General features: G+C 32.2%; 1 protein-coding gene across 3 annotated transcripts in view; it reads right to left on the bottom strand.

Moving 5' to 3' along the window:
• LOC106462813 (growth factor receptor-bound protein 14-like) overlaps positions 1-26154 on the bottom strand; it is a 55766-nt gene that overhangs the window by 6832 nt on the left and 22780 nt on the right. For 2 of the 3 annotated variants that reach the window (XM_013922773.2, XM_022390181.1), the window contains 11 exons: positions 22597-22714; positions 21820-21979; positions 14209-14336; positions 8372-8461; positions 7739-7879; positions 6349-6456; positions 5643-5741; positions 4555-4662; positions 3608-3727; positions 3116-3261; positions 788-881 (listed from right to left, as the gene is read on the bottom strand). In XM_013922773.2, coding sequence (XP_013778227.1) covers positions 788-881; positions 3116-3261; positions 3608-3727; positions 4555-4662; positions 5643-5741; positions 6349-6456; positions 7739-7879; positions 8372-8461; positions 14209-14336; positions 21820-21979; positions 22597-22714 — 1312 coding nt within the window. Of the gene's footprint in view, positions 1-770; positions 882-3115; positions 3262-3607; positions 3728-4554; positions 4663-5642; positions 5742-6348; positions 6457-7738; positions 7880-8371; positions 8462-14208; positions 14337-21819; positions 21980-22596; positions 22715-26154 lie in introns of all 3 variants that reach the window. The other variant, XM_022390182.1, reaches the window with a different exon arrangement.

Consider the following 26154-nt stretch of genomic DNA (forward strand, 5'->3'; position numbering starts at 1 on the left):
GGAGTTGTCCTATATTCCTTAGATGTTTACGGATTGTTTCATGAGAGACATGCAATTTCAGGGCCATTTCCCGAGTGTGTTGCCTTGGGTTAGACTCAACAAGTGTCTTCAGAGCATCAATAGAAATTCCAACATGTCAGCCCATGCCATCACAGTTTTTAAGGCTAAAGTCACCTGAACGAAATTTGCTGAACCATCGTTGACACTTACGAATGTTCAAAACATTTCCATAAACTTCTTTGATATTCTTTGTGGCTACAGAGGTGTTGTTTCGCATCTTGTATTCAAACAGCATTACATGCCAAATGTGTGTCTTGACATGTGCCATCACTAAAAAATATTAGAGTATACTAACCTTTACACATTATATAGGCTACACTAATGTGACATTTAGGCAGTTCGTTTAACTATTATATGTGATGTACGTCTTTTTGGGGGGGGGGGGTTAATGAAAGTGTTCCAAATGTGACATTAATTTCTTGACAACCTAATACAAGACCAAATTTTTAAGTACAAAAACAATTTGGTATATTAAGTATAACAAGAGAGAAAAATGCTATGAAATCAGAATAGATCTGATATGGTTGATACTTGACAACTATTTATAGGAGAAGACATAAATTTCTTTAACAGTTATTAGGAAGACTTCACTACGATGGAAACACATTACAAAATTAAGTGGTCAGATTTTTAAATGTCTTAACTTGACAAAAAATGTATATGAATTCCAAATATTAGAATACAACAAAATAAATTAGTTACCCCAGTACCTTTGAATTTAACTTACTGGATAGATTTCAGTATGATGCATTTTCTGATTGAAAACATAGGAGAGGACAAATCTGCCAGGGTTTTGGTGACTTTCTCGCACCAGGAATACTCTGGTCATAGTAAAAATGAGTAGATAAAACTAATTTACTTTGATAATGTATCACATTTCTTTTTAAAATCTGCACAACAATAAAAATCTTGATTTTAGCAAAAATATGTAACTAAGTCTTACAAAGTACTAGCCAGTAAATGAGTGAGTGAGAGCTAGAGTGAATTTACTATGTTTCAAGCTTGCTGTTAAAACTGGGCTTCTAGGAACTACAAGATGTCTCAAAATAAATTGAATTTTCAATCTAACTCAGCTACCTAGCTATGCTTACAACAAATAAAACTATCTTCTACTACTGAATTCTATGACTTGAACAGTAAGCCTACACTTAAAATATCTGAATACTAAAAAGTAATCAAATTCACTTTCTTTTTTTTTTAATTACTATCAATATATGGTTCACTAAAATTGACTCTCTCAAATTATGATGCTATATTTTCTGCAGACAATGACTAATTTGTATGCTTAATCTCTATTTGAAATGTTAGGGAATTTCCATAACATTGTCAAAAAAGATGAGCATTCAAGACCTTGTATATATATATATATATATTAAAACATTTCAACAATAGTGGCTATCAGTTGAACTTATGAATCACAATTAAAAAGAATAATTAACAATTATTTGAAAATAAAACAAAAAACAAATTTTGTTTGTTTGTTTATACTTAAGCACAACACTACACAATGGGCTATCTGTACATTGGCCATAATGGGTATCGAAACCCAGTTTGTAGCATTATAAATCTGCAGACATACTGCTGAGCACTGGGAGGCTAAAACAAACAAACATGAACTCTAGTTTCTGAATAACATCTGCATAAATCATTGAAAAACTTACAAAAATAATTAGCACAAAAAAAATCCTAAAAGCAAGTTGATACTTTTCAAACATCTGGAATTTTGCTTTCACTAGAAAATATGCATTAAATTTGTATAGTATCTGTATACCTTACAACAGTGAACTATTTTAATTAACTTTATGAATTATTTGTTTTATTACACATAGTTGTTTTCAATAAGTGTTGGATATTTCCCATATGAAATTATATGTATTCTACATGACACTGATCCTTCATTGAATATCTCATGTGAAGATCCCATATGGAAGGTAATTTGTTATAGTTTCTCAATTACTGAAATATTTTGGCATGCTTTTCCTGACTTTCTTTCCATTTTACATATTAACAGTGCAGGTACTCAACTAATGAAACAATGCATTTTTATCTCTACAAGTAAGAAAAGTATATCTAATTAGCTATATTTATCAACAGGTGTATTTTTAGTTTTATTCTAAGTAGGTAATTTACTCTGAACTGCAGATCTATAGAGAAAGCAGGGAAGCTGGCCATATTTACCCATGCAGGGCCCACTGGCTACAAGGGGGCCCATGAGAGTGGCAAAAAAATGTGTATAGAATGTATCAAATTAGTACGGAACATTTAAGCAAACATTAATCGGGTCTATATTCACTTATGCGTGTGCACAGCACCATTCCAATGGCCCTTGTTGGCCTTGCTGGTTGGAATTAAATATTAATTATAGTTAATAAATCTAAAAATATTATTCTAACAAAGTTGGCAAATGAGTGGAATCCACAAAAAGTAAGTAAAAAGTTCTTGCCTAGCATTTTCTATAAGTAACTCCAAGCTTTACTAAAATATAATATGAAAACAAGTATTTATGTTTTGATGAAGTTCTTTTCGGCATTTTCCTCACTGTTTTCATTATTTTAACTTTTGGTCTGACAGAGGGAAAAATAAAAAATAAAATAAAATGAAACAGCTAAAAATTCATTTATCATTAAAAGTAATGTGTAATTACTTACAAAATAAAACATATATTTATCTATTTTCTAACCCATTAATATGTGTATCACTATTGAGAGGTGGGAACATAGTGTTCATATTCTGAAGTAGTGTATGTAATAATCCTTTCAACTGGGCCCGGCATGGCCAGGTGGTTAGGGCACTCAATTCACAATCTGAGGGTCGTGGGTTCGAATCTCCATCCCACCAAACATGCTCACCCTTTCAGCCATTATTTGTTGGTAAAAGAGTAGCCCAACAGTTGGCGGTGGGTGGTGATGACTAGCTGCCTTCCCTCTAGTCTTACACTGCTAAATTAGGGACAGCTAGTGCAGATAGCCCTCGTGTAGCTTTGCGCGAAATTAAAATAAACAAACAAACCTTTCAACTGTAAATACAAAATGAATATTTCACTTGCTAAACTCACCCATCCACTGTTCTATATTTTGTTAACAATTGAGTTGCTACTTCTCTTGTCATACCACTATAAAACCATGGTTGTAGGTTGGGGACACCAAACTCCAAAGTTGGTTGAATTGGAGGCTGTACAGCTTGAACAATTGAGGCTTCTTGCTGCAAAGATACTATTATATAAATAATAGATACTGTTCATATTACTTAAACTTTTTTAAACATTAATACCAAATGCACAATGGCAGTGCTTCAAAACATTTTGACTTACCCTTTGTATAGCTCATAAACAACTTAACATTTGTTATCACCAACAACTAGAGAAGTGCTGATTGCTCTTTGTTTTTTATAGTTATACTTTAATGTTTCCAATAATGTAACAATTATATGTAGCAATTGAAAAAAAATTATACCTAAATAAAGTGAACAAACAGATTTAAACATTAATATAATATTGTTATAATAATTATTGTATGAGTATGTAACTATAATGTCACATGTTTCTCACCTTCCTGTTTTTTGTTTCTACAGCAGCTACTGCTTTGAGTTCTACTGAGTTTTGGACTACATGACCAGACTTTCTTCTGAAGTCCATTGCTACTTGAATTTGTTTACAGGAGAGAGAATCCTATGAAACAAAATGTTTGTTTCAAAACTAATAAGAAACTAGCAGCTTACAAGATTTTAGCAATAAATTATCAGAAATGGTTTATCAGCGGATATCTACTACGAAGATTTCTATTTAATGTTTTACAGCAACTTTTAGTCACTTTCATGTATTATCATTAGATCTAAACATTCACCAAATTGTCATTAGGACATCAGTAGAAAATTTTTATTTTAATTATTAAATTCTGTTTTCATATTAACAAATGTTTCATATCAAGAAAAATATTAGAAGTTGAGCTGATATTTGTCTCTCTCGTAAATATTATTTGTAACTGAATCTTAGAAACAAATTTAGTAAAAGATATTATTATCACAGGCATTATTTGTCAACCTTTTCCACTCAATTCTTTATCTTTGAAAATAATATTTTAATTAACACATTTAACACCTGGTCAGGAAATACAGTAATTTAAACATAACTGTCACATTTTGAAAGTAAGAAGTTCTAACAACAAACATATATATATAATAAAACACAATTACAACAATGAATGAAAAGCTAAATACATGTATCGTCATGTATGTCAGATACGTAAGAGCACAAAAAGTAATGCATTTCACATTTTTATCTAATTGTTTTACGGTTAAATTTATTTATCATTCAAATTATTATTTTAAGAAAATAAGAGATCTAGAAACATACAGCTTATGCACACAATTAAAGAGTAATGTTTTTATTCAAGAGTTTTGTCCATACTCATGCAGTATTACTTTGAGTTTATCGTTGAGAACAAATAGACAAGTAGAAAACTGCAAAAATTAAAAAAGAAACTGTAGCATGCTTACAAATGTGATACCATGATGTTCTCCTATGTTTAAGTACAACGGTGAATTGTCAACACTGTACCTCCTTGACTTGGTTTCACTGTAGTTTTCTCGTAACCTCTTCCCAAACTAATGGAAGTATATTAAGAAATTTTGTCTAAATTTGAACATTAATTATAGATATAAAAGGAAAAGAATGAATAATGTTCAAATAGGTTAAATTAAAGATACACCAATAATAGGAAGAAGAGATGCAGTCAGATGATAAACTAAACAATATCAAAAATACTACTACTTGTATTAAACATATCAGCAATTACATACCTAGGTATTAAATTTTTCATACAGATATTCATTATTTGAAAGACATACTCAGGAGGTGGCTTACAGTAAAAAGTTATTGTTGAAACGGATAACCTTCCTAGAAAACAGGTGATTTCGACAACATTGTGATCCATTTTTGCACATTTCTCATTGAAGATATATAGAGGTGGATCAAAATACTTTCTAATCAACAGACAGGCTGGCAAGTTGTTTATTTTAAAACTAATTCTCAACAGATGTTTCTTAGAATTATTGAACCAAGAGGTGAAGATAGAACTTCTCCTGTCATCCTATAGTTACTTTTTGAATACTGAAAGTAGAAGTTAACTTATGTGTTTGATCTTTTTAATATTTATACTTCTTCAAGACTTAGGGTGGAGAGTAGCCTGTTTATGTGGTAGACCTCTTGGACATGTTTGTTTTTACAAGACTTTGATTGGAGATTATACTGTCTACATGCTTGTTCCCTGAAATATTTTAGTTTTTTAAGACTGGTTTTTGTGTCAAACAAAATTCCCATAGTTAAATACTATTTTTTGATAAACTTCTCTTTTAATGACATCATGAGGTACTGTTATATTCTAGGTAGACAGGTACTATGACATGGCCAATAATGGATCTCGTCTATACCTTCATCTGACTCTCATATCTTGTAACTCTGATAACTAGCTAGGAAGAAAGAGATACATATATATGTAAACAAAAATTATTAAAAGTATATATACAAACAACACGATAATGGACATTGGATAAGATATGTTAGTGAATGTTTTTATGCCATTTACCTTTGCTAATCTTAAGGCCACAATCCAGCACTTTCGACCCTTTTCAGTTCCACAACAAAACCATTTTAGATCAGTGATTGATCTTTCCAGACTTCTTGGCTGAAATAATATCACATAAAATAATCCTACTGTTTTTGAATCTAATAGTCAAGATTTAACCAAATATTAATAAATGTTTAATATTATTAGCAAATAACGTAAAATATTTTATAATACACAATAAATTAAAAATGAAGCAAAGTTTGTATAGTTCTACTGGAATTACAATGTCAGATGATCACATTACTGTCACATTTGGTATGAGTTACAATGTTCATGGAGGGCATTACAGCTAAAGAAACTCAAACATCAAGAGTATATGTTTTTAAACTGAAGATGTGCAAAATTAACTACATTAGACATAAGTGTTAAAATCAATTAAGCCTAGTCATGACTTAAAGATATACAGAGTAGTGAAAAACTGTTGGTTTGAAACATAGATATAAACACCTACTAGGTCCTTCATTGTTTACATGCCATGAAAAGATTCATTTACCAAAATTAAAGATTAGAAAGAGGACATTTTACTTTTTCCCAAATATTTTTGCCATTCAAAATAGAAGCAATATTTTTTCTAATCTGTATATCATTCATTCTCTCATATAAGACCACAAGAATAGCAAATGTGTATCTTTAAATAGGAAGACTGATTTTAGGGAAAACAAACCTTGAGACAGAAAGAAAAATTAGTTGTAGATCCATTAGATTTCCCTTCAATTGGCATAAAAATATCACAGTTTCTTAGGTCTAAAAGTGAACGCATCTGCTTGGGATCCTACAATAGAACAATTAGATGGATTAACATAAAAAACATTGTTCTTTGTGATAAGTTTTACCTTAGCAAAGTAAAAGCTTAATAATTTATTCTTTAAATTGTTTGTTGGCTTAATATTTTCAATAAATTGATTTTTAAAGGTAAAAAATTTCAAATTATAGCTTTATAAAAAAGTAATTCTTACAAAGATTACTTGATGAAAGGTATTGTGTTTGAATTTGTAAAAGAGATGTATTTGTTGGTAGACAAACAGCTAATACATGTTACAATAAACAGTATGTAATTTTGTAACATCAAATTTCCTTTACTTTCATTGGAAGTTTGTTAACAACATTTTCAGTAAGAAAATAATTCAAATGCACATTATTACAAGAAAGATTAGCATCTTAAATACATTTCACTAAAGAAGAACAAAGTACTTAAATATTAGAGAGAACATCTTAATTTTCATGTACTGTAGAAAGTGTTTTTATTATCTTTAATGTAAAAGACTGACAACTTTCTTTACACATCTATGGGTTTTAGAATATTTAAAACCATTTGACAGTAAATGAGAAAATATCTTTTGCCATGTAACTGTAAATTTTCAAATTAAGAATATTTCTTATTATCTGCTAATTTGGTAAAGGCCAAACACTAGGGATAAAAGAAAAATGATCATGCAAATGAAGGAAGCACCAGAAAGTTTCAGGTGTACACATACTATAAAGAGCAAATTTATTAGAGCAGTCCATCACTATAATTATACTATATTATTATATATTATTATTTTATAGTATTTTACAGTAATAGCTAAAAGTTAGCCATTACTATGTGCTTAAGGTGCTATGTCCTCATTTGCTAAATTGATTGAGTCAGTAAACAGTATTGAGGCAAAATCATCTATCACCTTCACCTATAATGGTTAGAAACAATATTAAACTGTTAATTATTCTGATGCTATAAGCACTAACATGTCCTTCCCTGTAAATCACTGCCATGCCAAATTGGAATTTTATACTGCCATGAAAAAAGGGTATTCCTCTTCAAATTTCCTAGTTTACCTCAAGTTTTAGACAAAGCAATAAAATACTTAAAAATGTTGTTTTTTTTGCTTTTTGTTGAGTATCTAACTACAAACCTGGAACTTAAATTGTTTTTCAATAAATGTGGTAGTGAGAGAGTTAATTAAATATATTACTAATACAATAAATTATAATGAAATGAGAAAAAAATATATTATGCTATTTTTATCATGTATCATTAAAAGGTCTTAAGTTAACTTTGAATTACTCATACTAACCTTTCTCCCAGGGATGAGGGAAAAACTCAAAATATTATCTTCAATTCTAAAAAAATACTTTCTCCAAGAGTTTAGAGTGGAATCTTTGAACCATAGAAAACTCTGCACAACTGGCATGCTGTTTCCTAAGTGAAGCATATTCTGTGGAAATATTTTTTTTACATAATTGATTTGGTTGTTTGTTTTCTATAATGAAATACACTGATGCTAATAAATTATTTACCCTCACAGTATACTTGTACAATCACAGGATAAATAAATTGTAGATTTTAAGTTTCAAATATGAAAAAAATATTTATTTTATTAAAAAGATATTACATGTTAATGAAGTAAACATATTTTTAATGTTACCATACATATTATTTCTTTTTCTTGGGGGGGGGGGGAAGCAAGACAATTGACATGTTAAAAGTTTATTACGCCTACATATTATGTACTTTTCTCTAAGGATTTCCATGAACTCAGCATTACATATCACATTTCACAAGAAAATCATTGGGAATGGTGAGTTTCAGACTGAACAATCCTTCGGCTTCCAAGTTGGCATTAATATTTTTGATGTATAAACACACAAATGTATAAAAAGGTTTAAAACAAGCTGCAAACATCTGTTTTTTCCAATAAAAATATTACCTGTATGACAATTATCTTTGTAACAACTGTAGACTTTGCTGGGCAGTCCAGCTGCGATTCAAGGTCTACTAGTTCCAGTGGATAGAAGCTCTGCAATAAAATGTACGTAAAGTCATTTTCAGTGTACCAAAATCACATATCAACAAATTCAATATACTGCATTATATACAACTATAAAAAAATTAACTTGTTTGTATTCAATGAAATCAATTAATAATATTAATAAATTTTAGAAAAAAAAATATACAATATTGAATCTTTATTAAGTATTTGTATAAATCAATCAACTACATCTAATTACAACCAGTTCAATAGAAAAATATGCACCTTGTTGTTTAATGAAACATTTGCACAAGACCATAACACAAATGTTGTTGCGATAAACTTCCAAAAAAACCAAATGAGTTTTGAAAATTTGTTTCACATAATTTATTTAATAACTTTAGTCTTAAACAATTATAATAAAAATATTTTTTGCTATATCAGACTTGTTTTAGGTGAACAAAGTTACTTTGTCTGAAAATAAGCTTTCAATTCATGCAATCATGATATAAATGTTATGTACATACCTCCACAAAGATCTGCCTAATTATATTACTCTATTATTTTGGTAAAATTTGCTGTAAAATATAATTCAGACAAAACCTTTTGCTTTCTCATGTGATAGTTTTATTGAATTATGCTGAGTTAATTGTAGTACATTCTCTAAACAATATATCTCTTTAAAAAAATGAAATGATATTGTGTCATGATGATGCATAGTTCTGAAATTATTTTGTTTAACATGTGTTTATGGTGAAAGCTTTTGTGTTAATATGAACAATGTTAATGATTACCTCCATCATTCATAAATCTAAAACACTTGTAAAAGTGATCCTATAGCAACAAATATCTATATATATTTGTCTGTGTTAAATACATGTAAATGACTTAAAAAACCTATGAGTATAACCCTTATTATTAAGTATTAAAAAGTTTCATTCATAATGCAAAAAATATTAAATATTCAGAGTATGTCATCACTATAAATAATTTGCTATAAGAATAGAAAGATATGCTTCTTTTTTTTTCTCTTTTAGAACAGATGGATCTGATATGTACATAGAGTAACAATACTACAAATACATAAACAACCTGATCCTAAACAATACATAGAAATCACATCCTGTTATGTAGATTAAAAAGAGGAATCTTTAATCAAATTAGCATTATGAACTAATAATATTGCAAATACTAAAGGAAAGGGTCATCTTCAAGTGTAACTCTAAATGAAGTAGGAAATTTGAAATTAATACTATTATGGAATTAAATCTGTAAAATCTGTTTAGAATATTTTAGAAAATAATCTTTCCCTGGTGATTCTTGGGGTAATTTTATAACATTGAATTACACGAGATACTGTTCACAGCTACTATAAATAGTGTAAATGGCATTTTTGGTTAACAAATACTTATTGCATAAGTTAGTGAATGGAATAAATTATCTACCCAGTTGGCTAAGAATAATCTCAAGTAAACATGGCTACTTGCTGTACAATTGTTAAAGTAATATTATATACATTCCTGTATTCAGTTGAACCAAGAACAAATTTTAAAATAAAATAAAAATATCCTTGTTACAAAACTGGTTTATTATCACACACCTAATATATTATACACACTAATGTCGATTATCAATTACAAAATTGCATTTTTATATAATCTCTACTATGGTTAAATTAACCTGATTTTTCTTCTTTTCCAGCATAGGGATCATTTTTTTCTTGATTGCTATTTAAACATATGATTGTCATATTGTTAGTTGGTTATAATTTCAAAAATCACTTGGTTCCTTAACTACTCAACATAGACTTTTGCTTCTTTTTGTGAAGACTGTGTCAACCAGGCTACATCATATATTATAAGTTCATTATATAGTATTATCACAATATAACCACCATCGTTCTTAAAAATTAATGTTAAAATATCCATTTGTGTGAGTGAAGTATTGGTAAGTATGTCATAATGAAATTCAGAATAGTATGTTTTCACTGACTTTTAATAAATAAGTCAGAAAGATTAAAACTGACAAGAGCAGTATATAAATAAAATTATAACAAATTCACTTTTAAGAACTGTCATTTTATCAGTTGATTCTAAAAATGTTTCCTTACACTATCTTTGCATTCAGTAGGTAATACTGTATGTTTCAAAAGGCAGTGGAAACAATTTTAATCCTCATCAAAATAATAATCTTTACCAATTTTCCTATTTTACACAATGTCTCTAATTGCAGAAGCAATACATTTCTAGCACCATAACTTCACCAACCTTAACACCTGAAAGCGTCCTTAGTCACATGTGACTTGATTCACACACTTTTATTAATATAACCTGGCCAACAATTTAGCTCAATGTGCTTTACTTTAATCATATTGATACTTATAAGTATTTTAATTCATTACAGTTACTTAAAATACAATTTGCTATTTATCCAGCAGAGTGTACTTTGTACAATAATTATGTAAGGTTCTAGCTAAATTAACAACAATACTCCTACAACATAATTTTATTCTGCACGACATATAGGTAGGTATTGAATTCTTGTTGGAATGGAGATTAACTAAATGTGAAGAGAAGGATAGCTAATCATCATAATCTTTTTGAATAAATTACTTCTCTTGTTATATATCAATTAGTTACAAATTTTCTGCTGTCAAAGTTATTTGACTTTCATGAATAAATTTACATCCAAAAAATGTGCTGTACATAAAAACATTCTCAGAAATATAAAAGTTTATTTTGTAATTTGGTTACTGTGATGATTTCCATGTTCATGTGACACTGGAATGTCAGCATTTGCCTTGACTGTTTATTTAACCATTACACATACCACAAGGCAATTCACATAAACTGGACAAACTGCATATGTACTGAGTGGTAGAAACAAAATTTTATAATAGTACATTATACATAACTTATTAGTACTACTAATAACAGGCAACTGTAAAGTATTAAGCAGACAGCTGTCCTACTCCCATTACTCCTCACAGTCTCCAGTTTAGTATATATACATTGCAGTTCAGCATACATAAAGTTCACAATACTTTACATATCTCTCAATAATTAATCAACAATAAACACATTGTCCAAGATGACATCAGTCATTGTCACATATGACTGACTGTTGAGTTATGACATCACAGTTTACCCTGTACTGTTGACTTGCATCTTTGGAATTTTGATGAAACTATCACTCATAAAGTAAGTAGTAAGTGGTTATGTGACTTATATATGACAGTGATAAGTATGGATTATTATTTGTCAATAGACGCCTGCACCTGAAATAATGGATAATGCTCAATTTGTCCCCCTCAGCATGGAGACATCTCTAATCTTATATTGTGTTTCAAATTATATTATCATTACCACAAGCTGATACCATTTTCAGTGAGTCTAGATTTGGCAGTTTTCACGTTTGATATTTGTTTGAAAAATAAAGAACTGTTTATTGACTTCCGAAAATGTATTAACAGTACTTCACTATCTATACTGGATAATGAACATTATATCTTATATGTCCTTTTACTTTAACACACACATATACAAAGAAAAAATTCACAGATTGTGTACATATATACAGTTTGAGTAGGTAATATTTTTGTTGTACTACAGACAGTTTGAGTTTTATACCTGCATTTTGTTTAATATATATATATATATATAATTTTCACACAACAAGGACCACCTTAGTCCATCTCAGCTGGTCCAATCCACTAAACTAAAGCAAAATGAAAAGAAAACACTAAAATCCAGCTTTTATCATTCATATATTTATGAAGGCTTTTCTTAAACTCCCTTAAATTAATTGCATCCACCATATCTGAAGGCAACGCATTCAAAGGGCCAACCATCCTTTTAAAAAAATAAAACTGTTTTACCTGAAGATGATTTATAACCTGCCACAATTTCTTTATTTATTATTTGTGTCCCCTAGTCCTACCATTCACACCATTCAGTATGAAAAAAGATGATGCACTAATACTATCAATTTCCTTAACAATCTTAAACACCTCAATCAGATCCCCTCTAACTCTTTGTTTTTCCAGAGAAAACAGTTTCAGAAATATTAAATTGTCCTCATATGAAAACCTTTCTATCTCAGGCATTGTTCTAGTAGCCCTCCTCTGAACCCTTTCTGTATATCTAATGTCCTTCATAATGTAAGATCCCAAGACTGAACACAAAACTCCAAATTTGGCCAATTCAGTGAGCTATAAAATGAAATATAACCTCTTTAGGCTTGCATTTAATACTTCTGTAGATACAATGTAAAATCCTATTTACCCTGCCACTAGCAACAGTACACTACATGGGTGGCTTAAGAGTCTGATCAATCAGAACAGCAAGATTCATTTCTTCTATGATACTGTTAATGTTGTTCCTATCAAGATTACTGTGTATTTATTATAATTAAAACCCATCTGCCATTTATTTGCCAAACTCACCAATAAATCCTTTTGTAAAGCAGCAGCAGAATCATCACAGCCAGAAATATCAAAGATTTTAATATCATAAACAAAATTTGAATAATTATTTGACATTTTTCTTCTATGCCATTGATGTAAATCAAAAGAGAAAAGGTCATAACAATGAGCTTTGAAGTACCCTACTTGTGACATTACTCTAGTTTGGCTGAACTGCATTTAAAAAGAACCTTTGCTTTCTTCCATAGAGCCAGTTTTCTGTCCACTGTGTAAACTTATCCCCACACCTACAGAAAAGTTTCCTTATCAAGCCTTTTATGTGGGACCTTGTCAAATGCTCTCTGAAAATCTTCACATTTTAAATTCCTATCCATACCCTCATCAACATAAGCAGTAACCTCTTCAAAGAATGTCAACAGATTAGTAAAGCAAAATTTTCCCTGAATAAAATCATGTGGAATATCCAACAAAATTTTAAATTTTGTTAAATGACTTTACAAAATATTTTTATAAGACTTTCAAAAACTTTTCCCACTACTCCTGTAAGATTAATAGGCCTATAATTACTGGGACAATCTTTAATCACTTCCCCTTGCAAAGAGGAGTAACATCAACCAACTGCCAATCATAATGGCACTTGTCCATTATTCAAAGGTTTACAAAAAATAGTGGCAAGTGACTCACACATCCAATCTTTAACCTCTTTCAAAACCTTTAGGGAAGAATTATCTGGCCCAGTAGCTTTATCATTCTATAAACTTCCCAATTAAAACTTCATTAGTAAAAATTAAGTAAAAAGTAGAATTCAAAAATCCAGCCATCTCATAATCATTGTTTTTTTTTTGAATTTCACACAAAGCTGCACAAGGGCTATCTGCACTAGCCATCCATAATTTAGAAGTGTAAGACTAGAGGGAAGGCAGCTAGTCATCCCCACCCACCGCCAATTCTTGGGCTACTCTTTTATCAATGAATAGTGGGATTGACCGTCACATTATAATGCCACCACGGCTGAAAGGGCGAGCATGTTTGGTGTGACAGAGATCTCATAATCATCAAATATGAACTTTCCTTTTCCATCCCTCAAAGGCCCTATTCCCATTCTAACATTTTGCTTAAAGAAATCCTTACTATTAATTTTTACATTTTCAGCCAACCTTTTTTCCTATAGTGTTTGATTTCCTACTTCCCTGTTTGATGAACTCTCTTATTGAGCTTCCACAATTCCTTAAATCTCCAATCACAGCATACAATTTAAACTTCTTATTGAACATATATTATCAAATTTCTGTATGGATCTCAGATGTATGATAATATTTATTGAAGTAAAATAAAAAATGTTTTTACTATCTCCTTTTTAAACATTTAATACCTCAGGGTTCTGGAAGAACTGATACTTGTGGAAGTCCTGCCTTACAATAAATCTCCTGTCACAGGAACTAAGATTCCATGATGCCGTATACATCTGAAAGACTTCTTCATGATCCTCTAAAGCTCTCTCTGATAATGATATCAAATATAAGTATATTTAAACAATAAATTTAATCCAGGAGTACCTACTGTATATGTATATGACAGCTTAAATTCAACTTAATGCTATAGCTCACAAAACATTAACAACGTACCAAAAATACAGACCAAGAAAACCGTTAATTACTTGTCAATTTCTCAAAACTGAAACTAACATATTTTCTTCTAGCATTACTCCAATAATTTCATTTCATTTCAAAAATCACAAAATTTTACAGCAACATAAGAAACAATATGGACATTGTTTTTGCAAAGGGAGTTTATATATATATATATAAAGAGTTGAGTATTTGGAACTTTATACCTAAACCACAAATGAAATTTCACGTGGAATGTGTGTATGAATATGTACATATACAAGGCATGTATAATACGCGTACCACATCGGTAGTAGCACACAACTGACAAGGTACTTATAAAATGTTTATTATGCACCATTTCCCCATCTATTGGGCCAATAACGAATGATTTCCCTCAGTTATAATATGATACACATTCACTAACGTTAAATGTCATGTTCCATCAGCAAAGTCATCTGACTTTCACCATAAACACAAAATGTCGAAACTTGTGCTGAGTATATGTAATTTCAATTGTATGTGTAATAAGGGAGAAAAAAATGAAGAAGGAAAAAAATATATGTATATAAAATGAGGTATATTTGAACCCTATAATTTTAAGTGCTCCACGTTGGGTGGAATACCTAACGAAACTTACAGACGATTCTTTAACATAATGGAACACGTTTATGAAAAGAAGAGAGTACACGTAAAAATGTTGTTGTGAATTAAAGAATAACAGCAATATGTGCCTTGTCAAACATAACAATGGTATGAAACTTTACAGAGTATGAATTTTTCATCCTTATGAAAATATGATGTAGAAGTCTAATCAATTCTTTGATTCGCTACTTCTGTTGCATTCGCAGTTCCTCAGTTCTGCTTGTACTCAGCTGAATCATATACGGTAAGTCACATGTTATTCAAACACCTAAAGTATTTTAGGTTATTAGTGGTGAGTAAAGGACTGTACATCAAAACTAAACATCAATGAGTATAAACTATTACACAACGATAGGGTCTAGTATAATTAACTGAAATAGAGCAAAGTATGCAAGTTCTGATTTTAATGGTTACAATATTTCGACCAATAGTATCAGGTCGCCGTTATGTAAAAGTTACATTCAGAAAGATAGTCGAATTCCAGAAAACGTTACAGACTCGTTCTGGCGAGGCCTAGTTTGTAGATGCGTTAAGTTAGATGAATACCTTAACAATCTATACAAAAAAAGAACAACAACAAATGAACAAATTCCTAAAAGAACTTGAAAAGAAGGCTGCATAACTCCCTGAGCTCAAAAACTTATTACAATACACTATTGGTAGAACTCAACTCAATGTACTCTAAAGACCATCGAAAATTCATATATTATTTATGGAAATGCGATTTATTATGCCAACCTATTCTTCATTTAACATTTTAAGTATAACCTTGGCAAATATTTAACATGGAAATTTCAGCATACAACCACTCAGATAACATCATCAGAAACACGACACATTTTACTGACTCCTTAAGAAAATTGGATCCAAAACACAAAATGGCAAGTTTTGATGTACAAAATCTATATACCCATATCCAAAGAGAGGCCTACAAACTTGTTATTGAACTAATTCAAAGACCCCAAATATAAAATTTCCACATTCTCATCAAAACTTGTAGCTTTGTTTATCCTCTCTACAAAGTTATGTTTCAAATTCAACAACGTTACTTATTGTTAAATCGACAGTGTCTATATGAGAGGAACACTCTTACGTGCATTAATAAATGCGTTTTTAAATCAACTGGAAAAACAGGCCTTAAACACAGCCATCTCCAAACTTTTATATTTGTCGAGATATGTCGGCGATGTTTTGTGAGGTTTCAACTCTGGCGAAGAAAAGTTAAGTTTCTCAAATCACATTAATGACATACACCCCGATATTCATTTTACCTTTTAAAACGAAAAAATAAAGTCTTCATAAACTTTTTAAACGCCCACATCATAACAAAACAATTAGGATTTGAAACTATAGTAGATAGTAAAGCAAACAAACCCAAAATAATACCTTGAATGGAATTGTTTGTTTGTAATTAAGCACAAAGCTACACAATGGGCTATCTGTGCTCTGCCCACCACGGGTATCGAAACCCGGATTCTAGCGTTGTAAATCCGCAGACATACAGCTGTGCCACTAAGGGGCCCTTGATTGGAAATTCGCACACTTTATTCAACAGAAACTAGAAATTTTGAAGTGTATTATGCAAATATAATTTTATATTTGATCTGCAAACAATTTAGACGATGAAATGCATGGAATTTCTAAAATCTATGTGGAAGAAACTGTTAAAAAATAATCAACACATAAAACAAATGAAGAAGGAAATGTCAAATATCCAAAATAATATAGATTTTAAAGATGAAACCAACTTCATCTTTATGACCACTACAATGTCTTATGTTGAACACATCAGAGAAAACCCAATTGGATTATGGAAAAGATACTTTGCCACACTGTTTTAGCAGAGGGTGTTATCAACAAAATGATGCCTGATTATCATTTATAAGAATGGCTTATTGGCATAAGGTCCTGCACCAGGGTCAGGGAGGCCATCTTTATACCCTGTTGCCCAATAGAATAACAGCCCCATTCTAATAGAACGTTCACTCACTGTTACTCGCCTGCTTGTTAGGGTGGGCATGAGTTCTGGACAGTAAGTGGTTAATGTACTGCCTACAAACAATGATACAGGAGCAACAGAGGTCGTGCATTCAGCAGGGGCTTGACTGGCCAACAGTAGAAAGAAAAGAACAAAGAAAATGAGGATTAAACATTTAGCTGGTAAATGAGGCGTGCATAAAAAGTACACCAGACTCGGACAGTCTCACATTATGATAAGTTAATGCAATGTCAGGGGGATGAGGAGAACAAATACTGCCTTGAGAAGCTCTCTGAATTTTACGATGTCATACTTTTTCAAGAGACTAAACGACAGCAACATCCACCATGAATATTATGACAGCTCTCAGTGGAACAATCACCATTGCTGCGAACCATTCAGATGGCTTACCAGAAGTTACCCCCCCAGCCAAATCACGAATGTGTACATGCAAGGTAACACAGCATATCATGCTGAAGATCGGAGGTTCACGACTATCAACACTCCCATGTATCTAGCAGTTGGGACCTTTAATGGGATGTAGGGAAAACACCAATGACAAAGGTTTGCATTCTTCTTTCCACAGCATAGTTACTATCCTTATACTGCTAAACCTTGGTGAAATATCAAGAACTGTTGAGTGCCAAGGTGACAGATACAACTGTATAGACCTCGCATATTCTAACCCCACTTTGAGTACCATTTCTACCTGGCATAGTGGACATAATGTCAACAGTGATCACCTCATGTGTTAGATGCACATAAAGACTAAAAAGACATAGTAGTATCAAACAATCTAGAAACCGATATACAAGGCTGTCAAGCTATCTGGAAGTGTCTGTACCCTCATGCATCTTTCCATCATCGAGCAAAGTCAAGACAATAACTTCTGCAAAACGAAAATCCCTTAATGGTGATAAAGCCTGGATACCAAGTGGTCAAGTTCAAGCTGATTTTATGCAGATAAGACATGACTTAATACAGGCAGAAGAGGCAAAGACTGCATAGAATAGAACCTGTGCTCCCTAAGAGTGACCATCTTCTAAAGCACAAGGCATGAAACTGAATGAACAGTGCAAAATAATCAATCTCACAAACACTTCATTCTGTCATTTCCACAAGCTTATAGCCAGCACATAAAAACACATGGCTGTGTCAGACATTTACAATGGTTTTGGACACCCCACTATGTAGAATTGAAGATCAAGGTATATATCTCTCATGTGTAGATACATTAACCAATGTGACCATGGTGATATAGAAGAGAGGCTCCAACTACAGCAGTTCCTATTTGTGCTACAACTACATGCAAATATGGAAGTCATCTTTAGCGTGGACGAAATATGCAGAGCCATAAGTACATCGAAAATTGGAACTACACGTCCAGATGGTGTGAGAATCTTCATGTTTAAGCTTACAGAAGCTAACCTGTTGAAGTTCATGTGAGAGTATCAATGTAGCTGGGCAACAGGAAGTATTCCTGAGGTATGGTCTATTGCTTTTATCAAATATTTACCTAAAATCCTTTAAGAATTACTCTCCCTTCTTAAACACCATCAAATCATTATCCTACAAATCATCATAAGCTAGTTCCCAAAGAAGGCCATAATCAGAAGGCTTATCTACCAGGTTGAGCCACTGTTACCTTCATCATTAGGTGGTTATCACTATGTAAGAGAAATCTGCAGCTAGGTAGGTTTTGAAGTTGGTCAGAACAATTGAAGTAGCTTTAGATCTTAGGATACCTACAATAGAGTCCAGATGTCCATTTTTGTTGATAAAATTCTCAGAATATGTCTCAGTTTAACATGTGTAATGTGGTCTGTAGTTACCCTAACTATCAGAAGATTCATGAAGCACGGAAGATGGGAATCAAACTCGATCACTATCAAAGGTGGTCTGCATCAAGGCTTAGCACTTTTTCCAGCCTTCTTCAACTTCTACATCCTGAATATAGCCCAATTTGACAGCATCAATGTTATGTACTAACCTTTTCTGATGATATTCTGGTGTATAGTAGAGGCTCCAGCAAAACTAAAATTGAAAGCAATATACTAACATACTTTAGCATGGTGAGCAGATGATGCAATGGCATAGGAATGATCATCAATACAATACCAAGCCATCTTCTGCCCACTCAACAACAGAGATGCTGATGAGAACAAATTATTACCATTATTTGTAGGCACTGCTCAAATTCTCCAGTCGCAGTATGATAATTAGATCTACAAAAGCATCAACGTATCAAAAGGTGCAGCCGAAAATAAAAGCTGTGGAATATAATCTTGGATTATGTGCAACTGATGATTAGTATAATTATTACTACTCGGCTAGATAAGTTTGAAGAGATTCAAAACATTTTCGATCCATAATGACACTGCAGAGTCTAACCAAGTAGGTATTTGCCCAAAGGTTACCTCAGGAAACAGTCATGCGTAGGCAAGTGCTATACAGCCACCACCGAGATAAATGGTTACCACTAAATCTCAGGTGTCTCTGCGTGAAATAAACATCTGGTGTCATTGGGAACAATAGAAATAAGCCAAGACAAAAAAAAATAGAGATTTCACAGAGGGTGAAGTAAAAAAGCATGTTAGCATCAATTTAAAGACAATGGTAAATAGTCACCTGCCATCGTAACTACAAAGCAATATATCTGGCTGGGCATTTGTCATCTTGCGGAACAACAACATTTTGCATAAGATTGGTAGAGCATCTAAGCTTCCCACAAGCATCAAAAGGATGGACCTGGAGGTCATAATGCAAGCTCTTCTGTGGATTGCTTAAAGCAATGAAGCGCAAATAGACAGTGCCACCAACATAATATTTGCGATTTACTCATAGTCTGTATTGTATAAAATTCAGAATGGTTGGTCCTGAAATGGATGGTATAGAGCAAAGTAACTGCATGGTAAGACCATCATCTGGATATATGTGACAGGCTATGCATTAGAAAAGCTAAATGAGGAAGCTGAAAAGCTCGTACATAAATGCAAAAACTGTAATCCTGAAAGGTCTTCATCAACATCCAGAGGGAATAAGACTGCTGGAAAACAAAGTACCATTTAGCATAATTAGGAAACGCAAAAGAAGGGCAATCACTACGACTGTATACGGTCATAATACTACTAGTAACACATGTAACCAAACTCTCCTCTACCATCTACGTGATGCGTAATGGAGGGCTAGTTTTATGAAGTAGTTGATGACTTTTGGCACAAGTCTATCTGGATCACAATTTTGAATACTATGAATTAATTAATGCCCTAGTTCAGCTAGCATGCAACCAGTTTCTTCACATTATAAATACATAATACTGAAGGTCAGGGCTGGCGAACCTTTTTGAGAGCTTGTGCCCAAATTGTCGATAATTTTCAGAAAAATTCTTTCGCGTGCCTATGGACATTTTGAGCAGCAAAATTACTGTTATTATTATTAATTTTATGCATTGTAATTATTTTATATATAATTATTATATTATACAGTTAATTAATCATAGACATATACAATCTCTACGCCTTCAGATATATATATATTGGTCGTGTAAAAACAAACTTGGGACAGCAGTGAATTCCACGTGCCAAGAAAATTTCTCGCGTGCCATAGGTTCACCATCCCTGTTGTAGGTTAAATTCTTGGATGGACAACTGCAGAGAGTGTTTGATTTTGTATTATGTAGCTCAGAATTTAACATTTTTACCTAACAATATATCACTTTTATGTTGTTTTTCTTATAACTATATTGTCATCAATAATCGTATATTTATTTTTCCTAAGAATTGATTGTTTTTTTTAATTTCGCGCAAAGCTACACGAGGGCTATCTGCGCTAGCCGTCCCTAATTTAGCAGTGTAAGACTAGAGGGAAGGCAGCTAGTCATCACCACCAACCGCCAACTCTTGGGCTACTCTTTTACCAACGAATAGTGGGACTGACCGTCACATTATAACGCCCCCACGGCTGAAAGGGCGAGCATGTTTGGTGGGACGGGGGTTCGAACACACGACCCTCAGATTGCGAGTCAAGCGACTTATCCACCTGGCCATGCCGGGCCATATGAATTGGATACATGTATGTGTTTAAACTAAGTTCGTAGATTCTAAATTCTGTCAACAAAATGTATAATTTTAATTGCTTACCAAAACATACATATTTTGTTAGAATTGTTGCACATTTCTGTACACTGTATGCTTAGATAGCTTTATTTTTGTCTACGCTCACCTGAAGAATGGTGACACTGTTTGAAATATCATTTAAAATAAACTGTATGTGTTTTTAATTAAAGGTTATTTATGATTTTAGTTTGCAATTCTTGAACTTTGATTTAGTTGCACATCAGCGGTTGTAATTTTTTACCGAATTTTGAGGAACTTTCGCACCGTTTGGATATCTTTATTCTAAAAAGCACCATTATTTCAATAGGAAAAACCCTTTGTGTATATATATATATATGTTAAACTGCAACTCGTATAAACTGGGTTCATGCTATGAAGTACACAGTTAAAAAAGTTAACAAGTAAGTTTGCATGATGTTACTTTAGAGAGATAGGGAACAAAATTCCGAATTGCTCATTTATAATCTCAAGGTTTTCGTACTTCAGACTTCACGACCTGTATCAAAACAAAGTAAATGATTGATATAAAATATAAGAAGAACTGAGCATTGAATTTCATATTAATGTAATAATGGTCAAGGCATTTTAAACTTATACATCATATTTGGATATTGCACAAAATAGTCTTTGTTCTTTACCAATTTCGAGATCCCGGAACTGTTCCACAATTGTCCACGTATTGGAACGAACAAGATTAAATTTCAAAGTTAGTAAGCTGCAAAGATCACTGGCCCGCAAGCCCTCCTCCACTACCATATGGTGGTGTCTGCCATCTTCCAGGTAGAAGTTCAGCGCTACCTAGTGTAAAAATTGAATATAGCTATAATAACTAGTTTTTACTATAGCACATACGTAACAAATTTCTCAGCCTCGAGATTAACAGGAATGAAAATCGGCTTGTTCTTAATACTCACAAAGAGCGTTTAAAATGCCACAATTAACTGGTTTTCATATGCTGCTTGATTATAAAACATTTTGATGTTACCGCCATATTATACTCCATTAACTCAAATGATAAAACATATTTCTTGGAGCTATGTGATTATCCCTCCTATTACTAGTATAGAAAACGCAAAAGTATATAATTAAATAATTGTAAAAATAAGAGCGTAGTTAAGAAATGTGTTAAAAAGTAGACAGACAGAAAAAATGAAACTAACTGACTTAAGTCATTTTCGTCATATTTAATTAATTTAAAAGATACTGATATAAGTCAGTTGAGGCAAAATGGTTTGCTCTATTGTTTTTGTAACAAAGGTGATAGAGAATTATACTCTTCATTTAGAGGAGTCAACAATGTTTCAAAGTGTAAGAGGTATTATATTAGAAATTTCTTTCCATATTAACCAGAATGATCTTTTGACTTTGTTGTGCTTAGTTCGCTTGTTAATGTTGAAATAATTGCAGTTACTTACTTCTTTCAGACAACTGTGGTCAGTTTTATTGTCTGTGACAGGAATCAAAGGACAGCGATATTCTGAGTCTATGCCACTGTCCATCAGCAAATCGTATTCTTTTTGGAACTTTGTGCAGCTGCAAGAAAGAAAATTATTTAATGATGATTCGAAGTTTTAAACAATCATTTGGGTGCAGGATGTATTATTGAAATTTATAAAGAGCTATAAAAGGGCTGAATGTTAAGAAAAAATTATGCGATTTGTTTCAGTATAACCAGATGCGTAAAAAAATGGGATAATTTACATTTCATGTACACACACAAACGTATACATATATCTTGACTGGTCATTTTATTTAAACCCCAAGTAATATCGGGTTGGATCACCTTAATGCTCTGATATTAGCCTGAATTGAACCTAGCAGTAACCCAACAACTCATAGGAAGGTTTCTTTTTTTAACTGTAGATCTCTCTTATTGAAGTATGACTTGTAACTGATTCAGAGGTGTCAACAGAGGATTGTGGTGGCGATGAAACATTCAAGTTCTTTCTATGAATTTTCAAGTGAATTGAGATCCAGAAACTGTGTTAGTCAAGGAAAATCAATTAATTCACTGGCCAGTTGGTAAGTTGTTATATTATCATTTTAGAAGAGACTTTCAACGTCAAAATGGGAATGTAACATTGTGGGACGGTCATGATTGGCAAAAACGTTCAGGTACAGTCTGGATCTAATTCGCCCTTCAAAAAGAAACACATGAATAACCCCCACCAGAAGAGTGTTCCCAACATCATTACACCACCTTCAGAAACTTCCACTATCTGAACAACATTAGTTTGGTCAAGTACCTCTTGTGGTTTACTGATATTTTCTTCATTTTACTTTCAGTATAGAAAAAGGGAAAAGCAATTCATCCAACTACACTCTACGATTCCAGTAATTGTCTCCATTTTGCAATATTAACACAACTGAAGTCGTGTGTTACTGTTTCCATCATAGATAAGCCATTTTCTGATTGGGACACAGTCTGATATTTTTCCCCATTTACAAGCCTGTCTAATTGTCCTTTCTATAAATAATCAACCCTTTGTATTAGAAGACCAACGCTTTTCTACTGTTAGACGTATTTCCTTTCAGCTGCAAATTTCGCGAATAGTCTTTCAATGAAGAGCTCTTTGATAAAGACGTTCATGCTAGACGGGTTACCCACTAACATTTCCCTCTGACAGGCAGAGAGGTCCTTGTTCTTACCAATTTTCCTACGGTACTCATGATCTGTACATCTCCGCGTCCATAAAATACAAGCAGTCACCTGAAGTATCATATGATAAGTATATTTGTTAGTGTTTTACAAATTTGTAGATTGATAATTTTAGTCAGTGTCTGATTGGTCTTTATGCTCAATTTGAATGTAGTCAAAAACATATCTTTACGGTTACCGATAAATCCAAATGTTATATATTATGTAAATGAAATTTTTATTTATTTTTAAGTTGCGTGGCGATTTAGTATTTTCAGCTGCTCTTCATACAAGTTAGTTCAAATAAATAGTGCACTCAAATTATTTTGAAAATAGTTGTTCAGCTTACGCATAAAAATTAAAATAAAATCAATAAATTAGAAGTCAATGCAATTCAAAGAAATTAAATCAACAAATGTAAATATAATTTAAGATCATGATCTCGATGGCTCAGCAATAAGCTTGAGGGCTTATGTTGCTAAACATCGGTGTTCGATCCCTGTGGTGGATAGTGTAGATAGCCCATTGTGCATCCTTTGAGCTTAAAATAAGCAAATCTCTAAAATATTTCTCGTAACAAAGAGATCATTGCTAACTGTTACATTATTATTTAAAATAAGAATGGAACTGATAGTTCCTCTTATTACTATCATTAGTAAGTTTAATGAGATTTATGTTATTTCTTTCTAAATATAATATTTTCTGTTTTACCGACAATTCGTTACAAACAGAACATTTAAACGTATAAATATGATTATTTGCATTACAACTATATTATCTGATTAAAAAAATGTTTGTTTGTTTCTTTGTTATTAAGTACAAAGCTATACAATAGGCTGTCGAAGGCTGGTTTTTAGCGTTATAAGCCTTCATACTTACCGCTGAGCCACTAGGAGGCCAATAAAAAGAAAATTCATTTGAATTTTAAATTTGTTATATATCATTCATATAATTTTTATTTCCTAATTGGAGTAACATAAAATGTGGAAATAACAATATATGAACAAAATTTACTTATACCTGTTTTTTGTTTTCTAAAATTTATGAATGTTTTAAAATATTTATAAACAAATCAGTAAGCACAAGCAATAAAGCACAAAGTGAATACGTTTACTTTACACTTAATGTCTATTTGTTCATTTAGAGAAAATATGGAAAGTTAAAGTTGAAATTTGTTATGATTTTGTTCACTGGTATGTTCTCAACTTGAAAAATAATCTTGATTCGCTAACAGTAGAAAGAATTAAGCGCGAGATGGTACGTTCTACAGAGGGATTAGTCATCTCTGTGGGCTGTGATTACACAAGTTAAAAGCCCTGACTCTCTTGTAATTCAGTCGAAAAGAGGTGATTTGCTAGTGTAGATGGCGCTTAACATTTCTCAATTCTGCATTAACAAAATCATGCAAGGCACGCATTTTTTTAGCGTTTCAAAGAAAGCGATGTCCGTAGTGCTAAACGTTATCGGTAAAGTAATGGCAGACGTGATTCTAGAGGAGAAAAAACAGACTACTTCATGATCGATTACCCGTCAAATATGGAGGTAACGAAGAAAGTTAAACAATTTGTCAGCGGAACTAGCCCAAGAATAGAGCCCTCCATCGTAGTTAATGTAAGAACCTCCCTTGGAATTGTAAACAAGATAATTCACGTGGATTTAGTAAACAAAAGCAACACAAGAGCCGTGTTTACAAGTTTATCCAAAATATCACAGCCAAACGAAAGTAAGGAGTGACATCGGACATTTGACAAATAAATGTATTTTGCCACATTGGATAAAGCACATGTCTACTAAGTGTCTGCAAAACATTGGGCGATCAATTGTCTTCCTGTCGGTGATATATTAAAAAAAAAAAGAAAATGGTATCGTGAAAATTTCCTTGCAAAAGAATTATGGAGTTTCCAAGACACAGCAACAGTGGTAAGTTAAACATTTGAAGAATCGATAAAATGAAAGGGTAAAACTCTACATACTATGGAGTTGACACTATTATACCGCGGACAGCAAGACGATAAAGTACGGCTCCACCATGACAAAACCACTCGGCCACACGTCTTCTAAGTCCGTAACATGAAAGCAGAGGCTGGAACTTAAGTTTTAGCACTCCCAGCTATTATTCAGAGACTTTCTGTTTTGTGGATTACGGAACGTGCATGGTTGATGGATTTGCGATTTTTCCGATAATGATTTCGTCATAAATTTGGTTATATCACCTCGGAACTTTCCCAAGAATGACTTAGAAAAAAATTGTTGTCACTAGTAGTGTCTTTTGTTTTATTTTGTGAACACTCGGATAGTTAGATACTAATATTTCATATTTATATATAATATCTAT

Source organism: Limulus polyphemus, unplaced genomic scaffold (assembly GCF_000517525.1).
Source record: "Limulus polyphemus unplaced genomic scaffold, Limulus_polyphemus-2.1.2 Scaffold1257, whole genome shotgun sequence".
NCBI classification, from domain to species: domain Eukaryota; kingdom Metazoa; phylum Arthropoda; class Merostomata; order Xiphosura; family Limulidae; genus Limulus; species Limulus polyphemus.